General features: G+C 48.1%; 1 protein-coding gene across 2 annotated transcripts in view; it reads left to right on the top strand.

The window, feature by feature from the left end:
- Nucleotides 1–20,977, top strand: part of KIFAP3 (kinesin associated protein 3) — a 562,094-nt gene that overhangs the window by 6,972 nt on the left and 534,145 nt on the right. For both annotated transcript variants that reach the window (XM_069737137.1, XM_069737138.1), the window contains exon 2: nt 10,895–11,026. In XM_069737137.1, coding sequence (XP_069593238.1) covers nt 10,895–11,026 — 132 coding nt within the window. The remainder of the gene's footprint in view (nt 1–10,894; nt 11,027–20,977) is intronic.

Genomic DNA, 20,977 nt, shown 5'->3' on the forward strand with positions numbered 1-20,977 from the left:
GTTGTAAAGTTGCATAGTGTGAAGGTACCTTAAGGCCACCGGCATAAGGAGCTTATCTACAGCATTCTGTAATGCTGTAGATAAGCCCTCGATGTATCCTGAAAGATAAGAAAAAAAGGTTATATTATACTAACCCAGGGGCGGTCCCGGTTCGGGTCCGATGAGCGTCGCGGTCCGGGTACGGCGCCTCCCATCTTCATGCGATGACGTCCTCTTGTCTTCCTGCCGCGGCTCCTGCGCAGGCATACTTTGTCTGCTCTGAATAGGGCAAAGCAAAGTACTGCAGTGAAAAGTTTTGGAGACACGAGTGGGAGGTTCTGATTATTGAGGAGGTTAACTTCAGGTCATTAGCAGAACGGAGAGCGCGGGTAGGGTGGTAGGCTGAGACCTTGGAGGAGATATCTAATATATGTCCAGTACAGACCAAAAGTTTGGATACACCTCATTTAAAGATTTTTCTGTATTTTCATGACTATGAAAATTGTAAATTCACACTGAAGGTATCAAAACTATGAATTAACACATGTGGAATTGTATACTTAACAAAAAAGTGTGAACCAACTGAAATTATGTCTTATATTCTAGGTTCTTCAAAGTAGCCACCTTTTGCTTTGACTGCTTTGCACACTCTTGGCATTCTCTTTATAAGCTTCAAGAGGTAGTCACCGGGAATGGTCTTCCAACAATCTTGAAGGAGTTCCCAGAGATGCTTAGCACTTGTTGGCCCTTTTGCCTTCATTATGCGGTCCATCTCACCCCAAACCATCTCGATTATGTTCAGGTCTGGTGACTGTGGAGGTCAGGTCATCTGGCGTAGCACCCCATCACTCTCCTTCTTGGTCAAATAGCCTTTACACAGCCTGGAGGTGTGTTTGGGGTCATTGACCTGTTGAAAAATACAGTTACGTACATATATATTTGGACAGAGACAACATTTTTCTAATTTTGGTTATAGACATTACCACAATGAATTTTAAAGGGAAGATACCGCGTTTGTAGATCATTAATAAATCACTGTAATGTAGCATAACATGCTGCTATAACAAAGTTTTAAATGCATGTGAAACATATTTTGTGTGTTATATGAGTTTAAAGAAGACACTGGGGTCTGACATCTTGGTTTCACAGCAGTAGCAGGGCACTATCAGTGTCAGAATACGGCACCCCATGGACATAGGGTCCGCGGCGGTCTATTATCTCCTATCTCTAACATTGCAGCAGCATTAGTAGTGAGCTGGGCACGCCTCTATGGGCTGCACAATTCACTGCTGTAAGTGTGACTGGCCGCCATTTTATTATAGCCCAGTGCTATCTGCCGAGCTCCACTTACTCTCTATCGCAGGACAGAAGCGCCGCTCACTGACTGGAGCGGAGAGACTGGATGGAGAGTGGGGAGTGCGGGTGATTTACCTCCGTGCTCCTCTGTCCTCCAGGCACTGCACGTTCTGAGCAGACATCCTCTGCTCCGGCTCACACTCATACGCTGCCCTGTGTGCTTCTCCTGCTCTGTCTCCGCCTCCCCCTCACGCACAGTCCCGGTGATCTCTGACAAGCTGCACTCACAGCCTGCAGAGAGGGAGCTGACACCTGGAGAGAAAGAGCAGGACAGCTGACAGGACAGGGATTAAGGTGGGGGAAGGCAAGAATGTTAAGGTACCTTCACACATAACGATATTTGTTGTGAATTCTGTGGCTGAATTCACTCCTGTGGTCACAAGTGGTACTGCAGCTTCTGAGCTTCTTCCCTCAGGTGTTCTGGTGAGCTCGTTAACTGCTTCATTACTTAACTCCGCCTGATGCTGCTATCCTTGCTCCTTGTCAATGTTTCAGTGTTGGATCTGAGCTTCTCCTGATTGTTCCTGTGACCTGCTGCTCTGTATAGCTAAGTGCCTTTTGCTTTTTTGTTGCTTTTTTTTCTGTCCAGCTTGTCTTTTTTTTTGCTGGAAGCTCTGAGACGCAAAGGGTGTACCGCCGTGCCGTTAGTTCGGCACGGTGGTTTTTTTTTTGCCCCCTTTGCGTGGTTTTGCTTTAGGGTTTTTTGTAGACTGCAAAGTTCGCTTTACTGTCCTCGCTCTGTCCTAGAATATCGGGCCCCACTTTGCTGAATCTATTTCATCCCTACGTTTTGTCTTTTCATCTTACTCACAGTCATTATATGTGGGGGGCTGCCTTTTCCTTTGGGGAATTTCTCTGGGGCAAGTCAGGCCTATTTTTCTATCTTCAGGCTAGCTAGTTTCTTAGGCTGTGCCGAGTTGCCTAGGTAGTTGTTAGGCGCAATCCACAGCCGCTTTTAGTTGTGTTTAGGATAGGATCAGGTGTGCAGTCTACAGAGTTTCCACGTCTCAGATCTCGTTCTTGTATTTTTGGGTATTTGTCAGATCACTGTGTGCGCTCTGATCGCTAAGCACACTGTGTTTCTGGATTGCCTTCATAACACCTGTCATTAGCAAACATAACAGATATTGTTAACGATATCGTTGCTATTTGTGACGTAGCAACGATATCGTTAATGAAATCGTTATGTGTGACAGCGACCAACGATCAGGCCCCTGCTGGGAGATCGTTGGTCGCTGAATAAAGTCCAGAACTTTATTTCGGCGCTGGACTCCCTGGAGACATCGCTGGATCGGCGTGTGTGACACCGATCCAGCGATGTCTTCACTGGTAACCAGGGTAAACATCGGGTAACTAAGCGCAGGGCCGCGCTTAGTAACCCGATGTTTACCCTGGTTACCATGCTAAAAGTAAAAAAAAACAAACACTAGATACTTAACTAACGCTGTCTGTCCTCCAGCGCTGTGCTCTGCACTCCTCCTGTACTGGCTGTGAGCCGGAAAGCAGAGCGGTGACGTCACCGCTCTGCTTTCCGGCTCCCAGCCAGTACAGGAGGAGAGCAGAGAAGCAGAGCGCAGCGCTGGAGGACAGACGGCTGTAGGTAAGTATCTAGTGTTTGTTTTTTTTTTACTTTTAGAATGGTAACCAGGGTAAACATCGGGTTACTAAGCGCGGCCCTGCGCTTAGTTACCCGATGTTTACCCTGGTTACCGGCATCGTTGGTCGCTGGAGAGCGGTCTGTGTGACAGCTCTCCAGCGACCAAACAGCGACGCTGCAGCGATCCGGATCGTTGTCGGTATCGCTGCAGCGTCGCTTAATGTGAAGGGGCCTTTAGTCACAAAACAGGAGAGAAGTAGCATGCTCACAGCAGGGATCACATACCCTTCCCCCATATATCTCTTCTGTGATTTCCCATAGGCCAACACACTGCTCTCCTGAAATACTCTGTGGTGCAGTCACCCTGTTCCTTCCCCCATATATCTCCCTCTGTGACCCTGGAGGTGACTCTCTCCCCATGGGTGCTGTCTCTCTCCCAATGTGTGCTCCCCATCCCCCTGTGCCTGTTCGCTCTCGCTCCTATGCACTCCTCTCCCCCTGCATGCCTCTCTCCCCATAGGTCGCTCTCGATCCTATGCACTCCTCTCCCCCTGCATGTCTCTCTCCCCGTGGGTCGCTCTCCCTCCTCTCCCCCCTGCTTGTCTCACTCCCCATGGGTCGCTCTCCCTCCTATGCACTCCTCTCCCCCTGCATGTCTCTCCCCATGGGTCGCTCTCCCTCTACCCCTGCATGTCTCTCTCCCCATGGATCGCTCTCCCTCCTCTCCCCCTGCATGTCTCACTCCCCATGGGTCGCTCTCCCTCCTATGCACTTCTCTCCCCCTGCATGTCTTTCCCCATTACACACACAGCTCAGTGCTTGTGATAACAGGAGCTGCGGGGGTCATGCTGTCACATGTCAGCGTGACCCCCACAGCTGTGATTGTCACCTGCGGTAACGCTACCGCTCGTACTGTCGGTCACAGCGCTGTGGGATCATGCTGGCAGATGTCAGCGTGATTCCGCAGCTGACTGTGACCTGCAGCGGTGACCTGCGGTAAAAAAGCAGGCGCGGACCGATGAGACTACTTCTCCCATTGAAACACCTATATACATGTCCTAGCTAAAGGCCATAGTACTAGTAATAAACACCTACAAATAATGGCAAAGCCGACGAAAAAGATATCATAAAAGGTATAACTTTATTGAAAGCAAAAATTAAAACAGAAGGAATAATACTAAAATACAAAAATACAATACAGGTGAGGGTCACATGAACAGGAGAAAGAAAGGTGGATAACGCCTGGAAAAAGTCAATATATGTGTCATCCACAGCTGAGCTGCTATACACACAAGCAATAGGCTACAAACAAGTGGAACAAAGTAAGACCTTATGTCTAGTAGGCCATATGTATGGAGAGATTAAACCAGAGCATATAGAAGTAAAGGCCGACAGGGGTCCTGTAAGACTAGTAAAGTAGCAAGTAAAACAGTATTACATTATGTACATATTTACCAGGTCAGGTGCAGGATAACCAGGCGTCCACCACACCCGACGCGCGTTTCGCATTGAAATGCTTCGTCCAGACGAGACAGACATTATTGCAATATGGGTGGAAAGACAGACAGACCGGGCTGTTATCCACCTTTCTTTCTCCTGTTCATGTGACCCTCACCTGTATTGTATTTTTGTTTTTTAGTATTATTCCTTCTGTTTTAATTTTTGCTTTCAATAAAGTTATACCTTTTATGATATCTTTTTCGTCGGCTTTGCCATTATTTGTAGGTGTTTACTTCTCCCATTGGGCTATGTCTGATGGGAGAGTAGTATCATCTGCCGATACCTGTGCTCACAGTTTAAAAAAAAAGTTACATTACATACACATTCACATAAAAATAAAAAAAAATTATACTCACGGCGGCACAGTGATCCACTGCAGGGGGCGATCTCATCCTGTCAGTCTATCGCCGGCTGTCTTTGAGAGCAGTCATATCACTGATGTGACTGCCAGGGCCGGCTCCAGGTTTTTGAGGGCCCTGGGCGAACGAGTCTCAGTGGGCCCCCCCAACCCCCCCTTTAACACATTTATACCACGATTCATGATGCACAGATAAGAAATAAAAAAAGTATAGTACAATGCCAGATTTAACTTCTTACATGAGCGATAGATAGCCCGCGCAGACGCAGTATATAACGCACAGCCCACGCACGCAGTATATTACACACAGCCCACGCAGTATATTACACACAGCCCACGCAGTATATAACGCACAGCCCACGCAGGATATAACGCACAGCCCACGCAGGATATAACGCACAGCCCACGCAGGATATAACGCACAGCCCAAGCAGGATATAACGCACAGCCCAAGCAGGATATAACGCACAGCCCACGCAGGATATAACGCACAGCCCACGCAGGATATAACGCACAGCCCAAGCAGGATATAACGCACAGCCCAAGCAGGATATAACGCACAGCCCGTGAGTCACTGTGACGCAGTATATAACACAGACACAGCCCACGCAGTATATAACGCACAGCCCACGCAGGATATAGCGCACAGCCCGTGAGTCTACACTGTCAGCGAACCATGATGTATATGTGCAGACAGTGAGTGCACAGATGTGACTTTCAGACTTTCAGTTCACGATTTAAATCTGTTAAAAAAAAAAACATCACAGGTGGCTGGCTGAATACATTAGATTCACATTTACTGTCTTCTTAGTCATAAGTTATAACTTCCAGTTCCACCACTGGCTCAGTAGTTATTATAGCGCAAAGTGCAGCGTTGGGACTCGGCCCGGGAGTTGGGAGTCTGGGACGAGTCTGGGACTGGTCTGGGACGGACCCTCACCCTCTTTTAACCTTACCTCACCGAAGATGATTCACTGACAGACTCACACAAACAGACAGTGTCAGTACTCACTGCTTCGTTGGCCCCCTCGTTGTGGACACAGCAGGAGAGGGTGCACCGTCCTCACTGCAGGCTGCAGCAGCTGCTGCTCGTCCTCTTCTCCTCCTGCTTGGCGCTGCTGCCGGTCCGGATCTGTCCTAGTCTCCTGGCTGTGCTGTGCTGGATCATCTGGATGGTGGACCGTGGACGCAGCCTGGACGGATAGATTCTTCTGGACTGCCTGTGCCTGGAATGGGAAGGGAGGCTTCAGCGGCGCGGACCGCGGACGGTCCAACTCCGAACCGCAGCTCTCTATCTCTCTGTCCTCTCCGCCCGCCGACCGGATGTAAGGAGGAGAGATGACCCAGCCAGCGTCGCGACCCGGAACCGGAAGTGTCTTCTCTCTTCTCTATCCAATGGTGAGGGCCGGGCGGCGGTGAGTATTGCAGCTGCTATTGCAGCTGCGCAGCGCCAGCGAAATGGCCTCAGTGACTCAGTCCTCAGAGACACAGCTGACTGTGCCCCGGCAGCCGGCCCCCTGCAGCCAAGGCGAAGGCGCCGCCGGGGGACGTGGTCGGGATGTAGTGAGTGACGCGCGCTGGCGGCCGCTGACCGACGAGTGTGTACACATACGAACGATACTACCAATGGGCCCCCCGTCTTGCCAGGGCCCCGGCATTTGCCCGGGTGCGCCGGGTGCTGACGCCGGCCCTGGTGACTGCTCTCAAAGTGATCAGGATCGTCGTGGGACATTATGGATTATCTTCTCGGCGGGCAGGTGAGCAATATTTGTGGTTTATTTTATTTTTGTTGCAGGAGACGAGGGATTCGGGGATTATGCGTTCGGTAAGTATGGTTTAATTAAGATTAAGAAACGACTTTATTCTGGCTGTGTCTTTATTTACAATACAGCTATAGGATTAGTTATGGATAGGTGTCTTATACACGCCTCTCCATTACTAAGCTGTGGGTTTGATGTCACCTGACAATAGAAAGATGACTTCAACCCCACAAATATGAAACCAACTTGCCACCGCTACAAGTGGGAAGAGCCGGGCAAAGTGCCAGAAAAGACGCATCTAATAGATGCGCCATTTCTGGGGCTGCTGAGAGCTGATGGTTTTTAGCCTGGGGGGGGCAATATCCATGGCCCCTTCCTAGGCTATTAATATCCCGCAGCTGTTTGCATAACCTTTGCTGTTTATTATAGGGGGACCCCACGTAATTTTTTTTGTTTTTGTTTGGGGTCCACATTTTAATAGCCAGTAAAGGCTAAGCATACAGTTGTGAGCGTGTGTGTCAGCGTGCACACACTCCCTCCCCCCCCCCCCAATAGACCAGCACACTGCTCTCCTGAAATACTCTGCTCCCTCCACTGTATATATCTCTCTGTGACCCTCCCCCCATAAACCAGCACGCTGCCATATCTATTTATCACATAATACTCACATAAAGACCACACATTATACCGCCATATATATTTATTACATAATACTGCCATATAGATCACACATAATGCCGCCATATATATTTTTTACATAGTACTGTCATATAGACTACACTTGAGGCGTACAAGTATTATGTGTGATCTGTATTATGGCATTATGTGTGATCTATATGATGGTATTATATGTGATCTGTATGGTGGTATGTTTGATCAGTATGATGGAATAATGTAAAAAATATATGACTATTATATGATAACTATATTGTGGGATTATGTGTGGTCTATGTGGCATTATTATGTGACAATTATATGGTGGTTTTATGTGTGATCTACATGGTGTTGTGTGTGATCTATAGAACGGTATTATGTGTGATCTATATGGCGGTATTATGTGAGAAGTACATGGCGGTATTATATCAGAACACTATGGCGGTATGTGTGATCTATATGATGGTATTGTATGAGAACTATAAGGCGCCATTATGTGTGATCTATATGGCTGTATTATGTGAGAACTATATGATGTTTATAGCCTAGGAAGGGGTTAATACCCATGGATCTTCCCAGGCTATGAATATCAGCCCGCAGATGTATATTCAGCCTTTACTGGCTATTAAAATAGGGGGACCCCCCCAAAAAAAGTGGGGTCCCCCTATAATTAATAACCAGAAAAGGCTATGCAGACAGCTGCGGGCTGATGTTAATAGCCTAAGAAGGGGCCATGGATATTGCACCCACCCCCTTACCCGGCTACAAACACCAGCTCAAAGCCACCCCTGAAATGGCGCATCTCTAAGATGCGCCAATTCCGGCACTTAGCCTCTCCCTTCCCACTACCCTGTAGAGGTGTCATATGGGTAATATTTGTGGGGTTAATGTCACCTTTGTATTGTAAGGTGACAGTAATGGAGAGGCGTCAATAAGACACCTATCCATTACTAATCCTATAGTTGTTAAGGGATTAAATAAACACCCAGCAAGAATAAAGTATTTTAATTAAATAAAACACTACACAGTTTCTCATCTTTACTAGTCAACTAATCCATGCAACGCCCTCAATCTCCTGAAAAAAATAAATGTTTCTCTCTCCCCATCACGCTCCATGTGTCTCACCCCTGCTATTCCATGTGTATCTCTCTCCCCATCACGCTCCATGTGTCTCACCCCTGCTATTCCATGTGTATCTCCCCATCAAGCTCCATGTCTCACCCCTGCTGTTCCATGTGTATCTCTCTCCCCATCGCGCTCCATATGTCTCACTCATCATACATGTCTAACTCCTCATCACACTCCATATGTCTCACCCCTGCTATTCCATGTATATCTCTCTCCTCATCACGCTCCATGTGTCTCACCCCTGCTATTCCATGTATATCTCTCTCCTCATCACGCTCCATGTGTCTCACCCCTGCTATGCCATGTGTATCTCTCTCCTCATCACGCTCCATGTGTCTCACCCCTGCTATGCCATGTGTATCTCTCTCCTCATCACGCTCCATGTGTCTTACCCCTGCTATTCCATGTGTATCTCTCTCCCCATCAAGCTCCATGTCTCACCCCTGCTATTCCATGTATATCTCTCTCCTCATCACGCTCCATGTGTCTCACCCCTGCTATTCCATGTATATCTCTCTCCTCATCACGCTCCATGTGTCTTACCCCTGCTATTCCATGTGTATCTCTCTCCCCATCAAGCTCCATGTCTCACCCCTGCTGTTCCATGTGTATCTCTCTCCCCATCGCGCTCCATATGTCTCACTCATCATACATGTCTAACTCCTCATAACGCTCCATGTGTCTCACCCCTGCTATTCCATGTGTATCTCTCTCCTCATCACGCTCCATGTGTCTTAACGCTGCTGTTCCACGTGTATCTCTCTCCCCATCGCGCTCCATATGTCTCACTCATCATACATGTCTAACTCCTCATAACGCTCCATGTGTCTCACCCCTGCTATTCCATGTGTATCTCTCTCCTCATCACGCTCCATGTGTCTTAACGCTGCTGTTCCACGTGTATCTCTCTCCCCATCACGCTCCATATATGTCTCACTCATCATACTACATGTCTCGCTCCCCCATCAGTCTCTCTCAGCCATACCAATGTGTCTCTCCCCTCCCTCCACAATGCCTGGCCATTCACTGCAGACCTGAATCTCCTTGTTATCTTACTGATGGATGAGTCACAGACAGCTACCACTCAGACAATGCTGCTCCATACACACCACATCTTCACTCTTCCTCCAGTCTACCATGCTGCTGAGTCCACCATCTTCTGCTCCTCTGTAAACAAGCTGTGTCTCTGATGCAGTAACTGCTGATGATAGTAGGTTACCTGGTGATAGTAGGTTACAGGGCAGTCACACACAAAATGACGCTGGTGCCCTGTAATGCTACTCTTCTGCCCCAGGGATATTAGGGTATGTTTCCACGTTCAGGAAACGCTGCGTTTTTTACGCTGTGTTTTTCCGCAGCGTCAAAAACACAGCGTCCAGATGTTACAGCATAGTGGAGGGGATTTAATGAAATCTCGTCTCCACTATGCAGGAAAAAACGCATGCGTTTTTGCCGCGAAAACGCAGATGCGTTGCGTTTTTTCAGAACGCAGCATGTTGCTACAATGAGCAAAAAACGCCAGAACACCACAGGTGACCTGCCAGTGACCTCAGGTGCAGATTTGGTCAGGATTTTACCTGCATAAAATCCTGACCAAATACTGAAGCAATCCTGAATGTGGACACATACCCTTAGACCACCCACAAGGGGAGGGAAATGGTGATGCCAGCAGTTACTGCCCCAATTTTCCAGCTAACAGTAAAGCTGGTAAGTCTTACTATAACTGCTTGAGGTCTAAACGGAAAATACTCCCCCTAGTGGTAAATATATATATTTGTAAGAAAATATGTAAGATTTTTCATATAGAAATGTTTGCAAACAGTGCAGACATTGCATTAATACATTTAATTTACTATTTTAAGCTTAATTTCACAAAAAAACTAACTACAAGAAAACTGGTGGCACCTTCCCTTTAACCCCTTTCTGACCTCGGACGGGATAGTACATCCGAGGTCAGAAGCCCCGCTTTGATGCTGGCTCCGGCGGTGAGCCCGCATCAAAGCCGGGACATGTCAGCTGTCTTGAACATCTGCGATCTGCCCGCGCCTATTAACTAGTTAAATGCCGCTGTCAAACGCATTTAACTACCGCATCCGGCCGGGCGGCAGGAAATGACGACATCGCCGACCCCCGTCACATGATCGGAGGTCGGCGATGCTTCTCCATTGTAACCATAGAGGTCCTTGAGACCACTATGGTTACTGATCCCCGGCAGCTGTGAGCGCCACCCTGTGGTCGGCGCTCACAGCACACCTGATTTTCTGCTACATAGCAGCAAACAGCAGATCACTGCTATGTAGCAGAGCTGATCGTGCTGTGCCTGCTTCTAGCCTCCCATGGAGGCTATTGAAGCATGGCAAAAGTAAAAAAAAAAAAAGTTCTGTTCACACCATTTTTTTCACTGTACATAAGTGGAAGAGATTTGAGTTCACTTCAACTCAACTTTTATTATCAGACAGTGTATATAAAGTACTGGACATTCAGTGTTTACAGGGACAAATGTTTTACTGGGGAAAATGTACTTTTTTGGGATCCAAGTTGAACCTTCTTCTTGTATTTTAGGAAAGTAAAAGGCGGCAACATTGATGTCCACCCAACAGAAAAAGCTCTTGTTGTTCACTATGAAGTGGAGGCCACTATCCTTGGAGAAATGGGAGATCCAATGCTTGGGGAGAAAAAGGAGTGTCAGAAAATGTAAGTTCTAATATGAAATCTCTGGTTCATGCAGGTGCATTTATGAAGAAAGGTTATCACAATCTAAACAAATCTGTCACCAGGTTTTTGCTATGTGATCTGAGGGCAGCATCATGCAGAGGCAGAGATTCTGATTCCAGTGATGTATCATATACTAGATTTCTTGCTGCAGTCTTTATAAAATCACTGTTTTATCTGCTGCAGATCTAGAAGTCCTCTAATGTAGAGCACATAATCCCGCCCACACTACTGCTTCGCAAATTTCTGTGTACACTGTGCATAGGCAGAAATAATCTGTCAATCAATGGTGGGGGGAGGTTATACAGAGCTCATGAATATGGGGGACTACATGAAAGCAGGTTTACTAATTCTCTAGTAATAATCTCCTGCTCATAAAACTAATTTTAACCCCTTCATTACCGGAGCATTGCATTTTTGTGTTTTTGTTTTTCACTCCCCTTCTTCCCAAAGCCATAACTTTTTTTTTTTTTAATTTTTCTGTCAAAATGGCTATGTGAGGGCTTATTTTTTGCAGGACGATTTGTGCTTTTGAAAGATACCACTGGTTTTACCATGTCGTGTAACAGAAAACGGGGAAAAAAATTCAAAGTGCGATGAAATTGCAAAAAAAAAGTTCAATCCCAAACTTGTTTGTGTTTGTTTTTTTGCTAGGTTCACTAAATACTAAACTGACCTGCCATTATGATTCTCTAGGTCATTACGAGCTCATAGACACGAAACATGTCTAGGTTCTTTTTTTATCTAAGTGGTGAAAAAAAATTCCACAATTTGCTAAAAAAAAAAATATATATAAATAAAAGAATTGTGCCATTTTACAAAACCTGTAGCGTCTCCATTTATCACAATCTCGGGTCAGGTGAGGGCTTATTTTTTGCGTGCCGAGCTGCCCATTTTTGTGCAGATATGGTCTTTTGATCGCCTGTTATTGCACCTTAATACAATGTCGCGGCGACCTAAAAAATATAATTCTGGCATTTGATTTTTCTCCTTCGCCTCATTGGGGGACACATGACTGTGGGGTGTATGCTTCTGCCGCCAGGAGGCTGACACTAAGTAAACGTGAAAAAAAGTTAGCTACTCCTCCATCGTATACACCCTGACACTGGCTACCAGAGACTCCAGTTTATGCTTAGTGTCTCAAGGAGGCACACCTCTGAGTCCTGTTCCTTTGGACTCCTTTTTTTTTTTTTTTTTTTCAACACTATGAATTGAAGGGGCGACGGATCCTTTTGAGGGTCCGATCTCCCCAAAACCATCAACGGGCAAGCACATGTGATTCCATATCTACGTACCCTTTCCCGCTGCGTGGGATTCTGCACCGGACTTGGCCCTGACCACCCTAAGGTATTTAGACCCTGGGCTGTACAGGTGCCCCTAGACGTCCGTGTTTCCCCCCGGTTTTCTACACCCCTGCTCTGCTGCGGTGATAGATGGGGTGGTGGACGGTCCCTCTCCTTATCCTAGATAATGGAGATAGGGCTCCTGCACCGTCTTTTTTTGCTTCCCCCCTCGCCCTGCTGGCTTCTAACAATGGGGGGGCTCCTGACTGTGCGCTTTAGGTTTTACCTTACGCCCCTGGCATCTTGCGACGGCAGGGGCTCTCTAGTGCTGGGGGGGGATCCATTGCCTGCGCCGTGTTCGGATTGTGCTGCGGCTCTGCAGCGCTCCTTTGCTGCCGTCTCCTTTCTTTCGGCGGACGTTTCTGCGGCGCTGTGGTGGGTCTCTGTACTCGGCGCTGCGGTGCCGCCGGTGCTGTATTGCGGCCGGCGTTACGGCGCTACTGGCGCCGCGGCGCTATGGTGCAGCGGCGCTACGTGCGGCTGGTGCCGCACTATCATCTCCAGGTGCGGGCCAGGTCTCCAGATTGCTCGGGGACATCTTCGGGCAGCACAGGGCCCGCGCTTCCGCCCTGCAGACCGCGCCGTTAGGCTCCTCCCCTTCCGGCGCGTCCACTTCCGGTTCCGCCTTTCCTCTCTCGGGGAAAAAATTGAGGTCCCGGCTTTAGGCCTACTACAGGCCGCAGCGCTGTTTGGCGGTCCCTCCCCCTGACATCGGCTCAGGGGGCTCTGAAGAAGATAAAGGAAGCATCCTTTTGTACCGCTGTGTGCGTCTGGATCTGTCGCTACGTTCTTGGGGACACAGGACTGGGGTAAGTGCTTCTCCCTTCAGCTGGCTGAAGCAGTATTTTTTTGTCCCAGTCTCTGGCCCTGGGTATAGCTTTACAGATCACTATGTCTAGAAGAGTTAAGTCTCACACGGTTCTATTTACCGGTTGTGTAGATTGTCGTGCCCCATTCCCGCACGCCCAGAGTAATCGCCGCTGCGAGGCCTGTGACTCTGAACGCGCCCAGGAGCACCCCCCCCCCCCCCCCCGCCAGCTCCCCAGCAATCCCTCCGGCTTCTGCCCCTCAGCTCCGCCGGAATGGGTCACGTCTTTGCAATCGATGGCGTCCCTTACTGAAGCAATCAAATCCCTTCAGACCCCGGCGGTTAGGGCCGGCAGTCCATCTGTCTCGGAGAGGGCCTCAGGGTCTCAGGTGCCTCCGGCTTGCAGGGGCCGCGCCCACACTAGACAGACGCGTGGAAAGCGGATTCGCACTGCGTCTCCCAGGCCCTCAGGTGCTTCCGCATCCTGGAGCTCTGTGTCTCGTCCTCCTTCCCCTGCAGAGAGCGGGGAAGTTGAGACAGACTATGAGTCTGAAGGGTCCCTTAATTTTGAGAATCCTGGTTTTCAGGAGTCGGTAGATAGCCTCATTGAGGCTGTCAATCAGTCCCTGGGAATAGAGGACGAGCTCGCCTCATCCTCGGATCACAAGGTCTCGTTTAAGCGGGCAAAAAGGGCCCACAGGGTATTCTCCTCTCCTCCGGAATTTGAGGACCTGATTCGCCGTAACCGAGAACACCCGGACAAACGCTTTTCAGGGCTTAGGGCTCTGAAAGCTAGGTATCCCTTTGCTACTGAACTTTGTAGTAATTGGGCTGAAAATCCTGCTGTGGATCCTCCGGTGTCCCGTTTAGCCTCTAATACATTGCTATCTCTCCCTAATGGCTTGGCAATTAACCCCTTCCCGACCTTTGACGCCACGTAGGCGTCATGAAAGTCGGTGCCAATCCGACCCATGATGCCTATGTGGCGTCATGGAAAGATCGCGTCCCTGCAGATCGGGTGAAAGGGTTAACTCCCATTTCACCCGATCTGCAGGGACAGGGGGAGTGGTAGTTTAGCCCAGGGGGGGGGGTGGCTTCACCCCTCCGTGGCTACGATCGCTCTGATTGGCTGTTGAAAGTGAAACTGCCAATCAGAGCGATTTGTAATATTTCACCTATTATAACTGGTGAAATATTACAATCCAGCCATGGCCGATGCTGCAATATCATCGGCCATGGCTGGAAACACTGATGTGCCCCCACCCCAACCCACTGATCGCCCCCCCAGCCCTCCGATCTGTCCGGTACACTGCTCCGGCTCCCCTCCGTCCTGTGCTCTGCTCCCCCCGTGCTCTTGTCCGCACCCCCCCGTGCTCCAACCACCCCCCCGTGCTCCAATCACCCCCCCTGCACTCCAATCCACCCCCCCCGTACTCCGTTCCACCCCTCCCGTGCTCCGTTCCACCCCTCCCGCGCTCCGATCCACCCCCCCATGCTCCGATCCCCCCCCCCCCCCCATCATACTTACCGATCCTGCCGGGGTCCGTCCGTCTTCTCCCTGGGCGCCGCCATCTTCCAAAATGGCGGGCGCATGCGGATGCAGATTCGTTCCAAAGTGCATTTTGATCACTGTGATCAAAATAAAAAAAATAATAAATGACCCCCCCCCCCCTTTGTCACCCCCATAGGTAGGGACAATAAAAAAATAAAGAATTTTTTTTTTCCCACTAATGTTAGAGTAGGGTTAGGGTTAGGGTTTCGGTATGTGCACACGTATTCTGGTCCTCTGCGGATTTTTCCGCTGCGGATTTGATAAATCCGCAGTGCTAAACCGCTGCGGATTTACAGCGTTTTTTCTGCGCATTTCACTGCGGTTTTACAACTGCGATTTTCTATTTGAGCAGTTGTAAAACCGCTGCGGAATCCGCACAAAGAAGTGACATGCTGCGGAATGTAAACCGCTGCGTTTCCGTGCATTTTTTCCGCAGCATGTGTACAGCGATTTTTGTTTCCCATAGGTTTACATTGAACTGTAAACTCATGGGAAACTGCTGCGGATCCGCAGCGTTTTCCGCAGCGTGTGCACATACCTTTAGAATTAGGCTATGTGCACACGGTGCGGATTTGGCTGCGGATCCGCAGCGGATTGGCCGCTGCGGATTCGCAGCAGTGTTCCATCAGGTTTACAGTACCATGTAAACCTATGGAATACCAAATCCGCTGTGCCCATGGTGCAGTAAATACAGCGCGGAAACGCTGCATTGTATTTTCCGCAGCATGTCAATTCTTTGTGCGGATTCCGCAGCGTTTTACACCTGTTCCTCAATAGGAATCCGCAGGTGAAATCCGCACAAAAAACACTGGAAATCCGCGGAAAATCCGCAGGTAAAACGCAGTGCCTTTTACCCGCGGATTTTTAAAAAATGATGCTGAAAAATCTCACACGAATCCGCAACGTGGGCACATAGCCTTAGGGTTAGGGTTGGAATTAGGGTTGTGGTTAGGGCTGTGATTAGGGTTAGGGGTGTGTTGAGGTTAGGGTTGTTGTTAGGGGTGTGTTGGGGTTAGGTTTGTGATTAGGGTTATGGCTACAGTTGGGATTAGGGTTAGGGGTGTGTTGGGGTTAGTGTTGGAGGTAGAATTGAGGGGTTACCACTGTTTAGGCACATCAGGGGTCTCCAAACGCAACATAGCGCCACCATTGATTCCAGCCAATCTCGTATTCAAAAAGTCAAATGGTGCTCCCTCACTTCCGAGCCCCGACGTGCACCCAAACAGTGGTTTACCCCCACATATGGGGTACCAGCATACTCAGGACAAACTGCGCAACAATTACTGGGGTCCAATTTCTCCTGTTACCCTTGTGAAAATAAAAAAATGCTTGCTAAAACATCATTTTTGAGGAAAGAAAAATGTTTTTTTATTTTCACAGCTCTGCGTTGTAAACGTCTGTGAAGCACTTGGGGGTTCAAAGTGCTCACCACATATCTAGATAAGTTCCTTGGGGGGTCTAGTTTCTAAAATGGGGTCACTTGTGGGGGGTTTCTACTGTTTAGGCACACCAGGGGCTCTGCAAACGCAACGTGACGCCCGCAGACCATTCCATCAAAGTCTGCATTTCAAAAGTCACTACTTCCCTTCTGAGCCCCGACGTGTGCCCAAACAGTGGTTTACCTCCACACATGGGGTATCAGCGTACTCAGGAGAAACTGGACAACAACTTTTGGGGTCCAATTTCTCCTGTAACCCTTGGGAAAATAAAAAATTCTGGGCTAAATAATTATTTTTGAGGAAAGAAAACGTATTTATTATTTTCACGGCTCTGCATTATAAACTTCTGTGAAGCACTTGGGGGTTCAAAGTGCTCACCACACATCTAGATAAGTACCTTTCGGGGTCTAGTTTCCAAAATGGGGTCACTTGTGGGGGGTTTCTACTATTTAGGCACATCAGGGGCTCTGCAAATGCAACGTGACGCCGACAGAGCATTCCATCAAAGTCTGCATTTCAAAACGTCACTACTTCACTTCCGAGCCCCGGCATGTGCCCAAACTGTGGTTTACCCCCACATATGGGGTATCAGTGTACTCGGGAGAAACTGGACAACAACTTTTGGGGTCAAATTTCTCCTGTTACCCTTGGGAAAATAAAAAATTGCAGGCTAAAAGATCATTTTTGAGAAAATAATTTTTTTTTTTTATTTTCATGGCTCTGCGTTATAAACTTCTGTGAAGCACTTGGGGGGTTCAAAGTCCTCACCACACATCTAGATTAGTTCCTTTGGGGGTCTAGTTTCCAAAATGGGGTCATTTCTGGGGGATCTCCAATGTTTAGGCACACAGGGGCTCTCCAAACGTGACATGGTGTCCGCTAATGATTGGAGCTAATTTTCCTTTTAAAAAGCCAAATGGCGTGCCTTCCCTTCCGAGCCCTGCCGTACGCCCAAACAGTGGTTTACCCCCACATATGGGGTATTAGCGTACTCAGGACAAACTGGACAACAACATTTGGGGTCCAATTTCTCCTATTACCCTTGGCAAAATAGGAAATTCCAGGCTAAAAAATCATTTTTGAGGAAAGAAAAATTATTTTTTATTTTCATGGCTCTGCGTTATAAACTTCTGTGAAGCACCTGGGGGTTTAAAGTGCTCAGTATGCATCAAGATAAGTTCCTTGGGGGGTCTAGTTTCCAAAATGGGGTCACTTGTGGGGGAGCTCCAATGTTTAGGCACACAGGGGCTCTCCAAACGCGACATGGTGTCCGCTAACAATTGGAGCTAATTTTCCATTCAAAAAGTCAAATGGCGCGCCTTCCGTTCCGAGCGTTGCCGAGTGCCCAAACAGTGGTTTACCCCCACATGTGAGGTATTGGTGTACTCAGGAGAAATTGCCCAACAAATTTTAGGATCCATTTTATCCTGTTGCCCATGTGAAAATGAAAAAATTGAGGCTAAAAGAATTTTTTTGTGAAAAAAAAAAAGTACTTTTTCATTTTTACGGATCAATTTGTGAAGCACCTGGGGGTTCAAAGTGCTCACTATGCATGTAGATAAGTTCCTTGGGGCGTCTAGTTTCCAAAATGGGGTCACTTGTGGGGGAGCTCCAATTTTTAGGCACACGGGGGCTCTCCAAACGTGACATGGTGTCCGCTAAAGAGTGCAGCCAATTTTTCATTCAAAAAGTCAAATGGCGCTCCTTCCCTTCCAAGCCCTGCCGTGCGCCCAAACAGTGGTTTACCCCCACATATGAGGTATCAGCATACTCAGGACAAATTGGACAACAACTTTCGTGGTTCAGTTTCTCCTTTTACCATTGGGAAAATAAAAAAATTGTTGCTAAAAGATAATTTTTGTGACTAAAAAGTTAAATGTTCCTTTTTTCCTTCCATGTTGCTTCTGCTGCTGTGAGGCACCTGAAGGGTTAATAAACTTCTTGAATGTGGTTTTGAGCACCTTGAGGGGTGCAGTTTTTAGAATGGTGTCACTTTTGGGTATTTTCAGCCATATAGACCCCTCAAACTGACTTCAAATGTGAGGTGGTCCCTAAAAAAAATGGTTTTGTAAATTTCGTTGTAAAAATGAGAAATCGCTGGTCAAATTTTAACCCTTATAACTTCCTAGCAAAAAAAAATTTTGTTTCCAAAATTGTGCTGATGTAAAGTATACATGTGGTAAATGTTATTTATTAACTATTTTGTGTCACATAACTCTCTGGTTTAACAGAATAAAAATTCAAAATGTGAAAATTGCGAAATTTTCTAAATTTTCGCCAAATTTCCGTTTTTATCACAAATAAACGCAGAATTTATTGACCTAAATTTACCACTAACATGAAGCCCAATATGTCACGAAAAAACAATCTCAGAACCGCTAGGATCCGTTGAAGCGTTCCTGAGTTATTACCTCATAAAGGGACACTGGTCAGAATTGCAAAACCTTTTTTTTAAGGTCAAAATAGGCTGGGTCATGAAGGGGTTAAGGATCCTACGGATCGTCGTATTGAGAGCTTGGCTCGCTCCGTTTTCGAGGCTTCTAGTTCTGCGCTTTTCCCTTCCTTCGCGGCAACCTGGGTTACTAAGGCTATGATGTCTTGGTCAGAGTCGTTAACAAAGGCTCTTCAAGAGAGTGATTTGTCAGCAGAATTGGCGGAGATGTCATCTCAGATAGCTCTGGCTGGCAGTTATCTGATTAATGCATCTTTGGATGCTGCAGATTGTGCCTCTGCAGCGGCGGCTAATGCTATTGCTATTAGAAGAGCTCCCTGGCTAAGATCTTGGCGGGCTGACTCTACTTCTAAAAAGCCGCTTACTACTCTACCGTATCAGGGTGGTCGCTTATTCAGTGAAAAACTGGATCAGCTGATTTCGGATTCCACAGGAGGGAAGAGTAAGTTTCTTCCTCAGCTGAGGATTAGACAGCCTTTTTGCCGCCAATTTCAGGCTCGTTTCAGACCCTTTCGCAATGCTAGATGGGTTCCAGCATCGAGTTCTGCTGCGCAGGGTCGACCCAATCAGGACCGAGACGTTCGGTTCCCCTATTCGGCCAACCAGGGGGGAAGAATGCGTTCCCAGTCAACTAGATCCAGAGGATCTAGGACTCAAAGGTTTTCGGCCAAGTGACTGGAGGCCTCCTCGGGGTTCCTCCAACAGTAGGCGGACGTCTTCTTTTGTTTCACCAGGTCTGGCTTCAGGTAATCCACGACCGGTGGGTGGGGGAGCTTGTATCTTCAGGTTACAAGATAGAGCTGGTCCGTGTACCTCCTCCCCGGTTCTTCCCATCCCGTCTTCCCAAGTCCGAGTCTCTCCGTCAAGACCTGTACAACTCCATAGAGACCCTTCGTCTCAGCGGAGTAATTTCTCCTGTTCCAAGGGAGGAAAGGTTTCGGGGCTTTTATTCCAATCTTTTTGTAGTCCCCAAAAAGGACGGAACAGTCAGGCCTATTCTAGATCTAAAACTTTTAAACAGGTTTGTCCGCGTTCGTCACTTTCGGATGGAATCCCTCAGGTCTGTCATTGCCTCGCTAGAAAAGGGAGAGTTTTTGGCCTCAATAGACATTCAGGACGCCTATCTACATATTCCCATCTTTCCACCTCATCAAAGATTTCTCCGGTTTGCCTTAAACGATCAGCACTTCCAATTCACGGCTTTAGCCTTCGGGCTGGCCTCCGCTCCCAGGGTGTTCACAAAAGTCATGGCAACTGTAGTATCGATTCTGCACTCCCGGGGCATAGTTGTCCTGCCTTATCTAGACGATCTACTGATCAAAGGGGCGACTTTTCAATCTTGCAGGGAAAATGTCGGCATCACTCTGGACACCCTTTCTCGTCTAGGTTGGCTAATAAATTTAAGGAAGTCATCCCTTCAACCATCTCGGAGAATCTCTTTTTTAGGCATGATCTTCGACACCTCTCAAGTCCTTTCAATTCTCCCCCAGGACAAGGTCCTCGCCCATCGGCAGGAAGTATGGAAGCTTCAACAACCGTACTCTCATACGATCCGGTCTTGCATGAGGGTGTTAGGAAAGATGGTTGCAACTATAGAGGCAGTTCCTTTTGCGCAGCTTCATCTTCGCCCTCTCCAACAAGCTATCCTGGCAGTGTGGAACAGAAATCCTCTCTCCCTCAACCGCAGATTCCAGTTGTCTCTCCAGGTCAGGCAGTCCCTCTCTTGGTGGCTAAACAGCTCATCACTCCTCAGGGGGAAGCCCTTTCCCCCAACCAATTGGCTAGTGGTCACAACAGATGCCAGTCTCCTGGGTAGGGGAGCAGTGTTCTTCCATCACACAGCTCAGGGGCTCTGGTCCCCTCAGGAATCAGCCCTCTCCATCAATCTCTTAGAGATCCGAGCAGTTCGGCTAGCCTTGCGACATTTCCACCATCTTCTGACGGGTCGCCCTGTCCGAATTCAATCGGACAACGCCACAGCTGTGGCCTATATAAATCACCAGGGGGGCACTCGCAGCAAGGCAGCCATGCAGGAAGTAAAACAGATTCTGTTCTGGGCAGATAGAAATCACTCTGTGATTTCGGCAGTCCACATTCCGGGCGAAGAGAACTGGGCGGCAGATATCCTAAGCCGTCAGGGTCTAGCTTCCGGGGAATGGTCTCTCCATCCCGAGGTTTTTCTGCAGATATGCCATCGTTGGGGGACGCCAGACGTGGATCTAATGGCGGCCAAGGGCAATGCCAAGGTACCCAGATTTGTCTCTCGGTACCGAGATCCTCAGGCTATCGCGGTAGATGCGCTAGTACTGTCTTGGAACCAATTTCTCTTCCCTTATCTG

The sequence above is a fragment of the Ranitomeya imitator genome, chromosome 8 (assembly GCF_032444005.1).
Source record: "Ranitomeya imitator isolate aRanImi1 chromosome 8, aRanImi1.pri, whole genome shotgun sequence".
Taxonomy (NCBI): domain Eukaryota; kingdom Metazoa; phylum Chordata; class Amphibia; order Anura; family Dendrobatidae; genus Ranitomeya; species Ranitomeya imitator.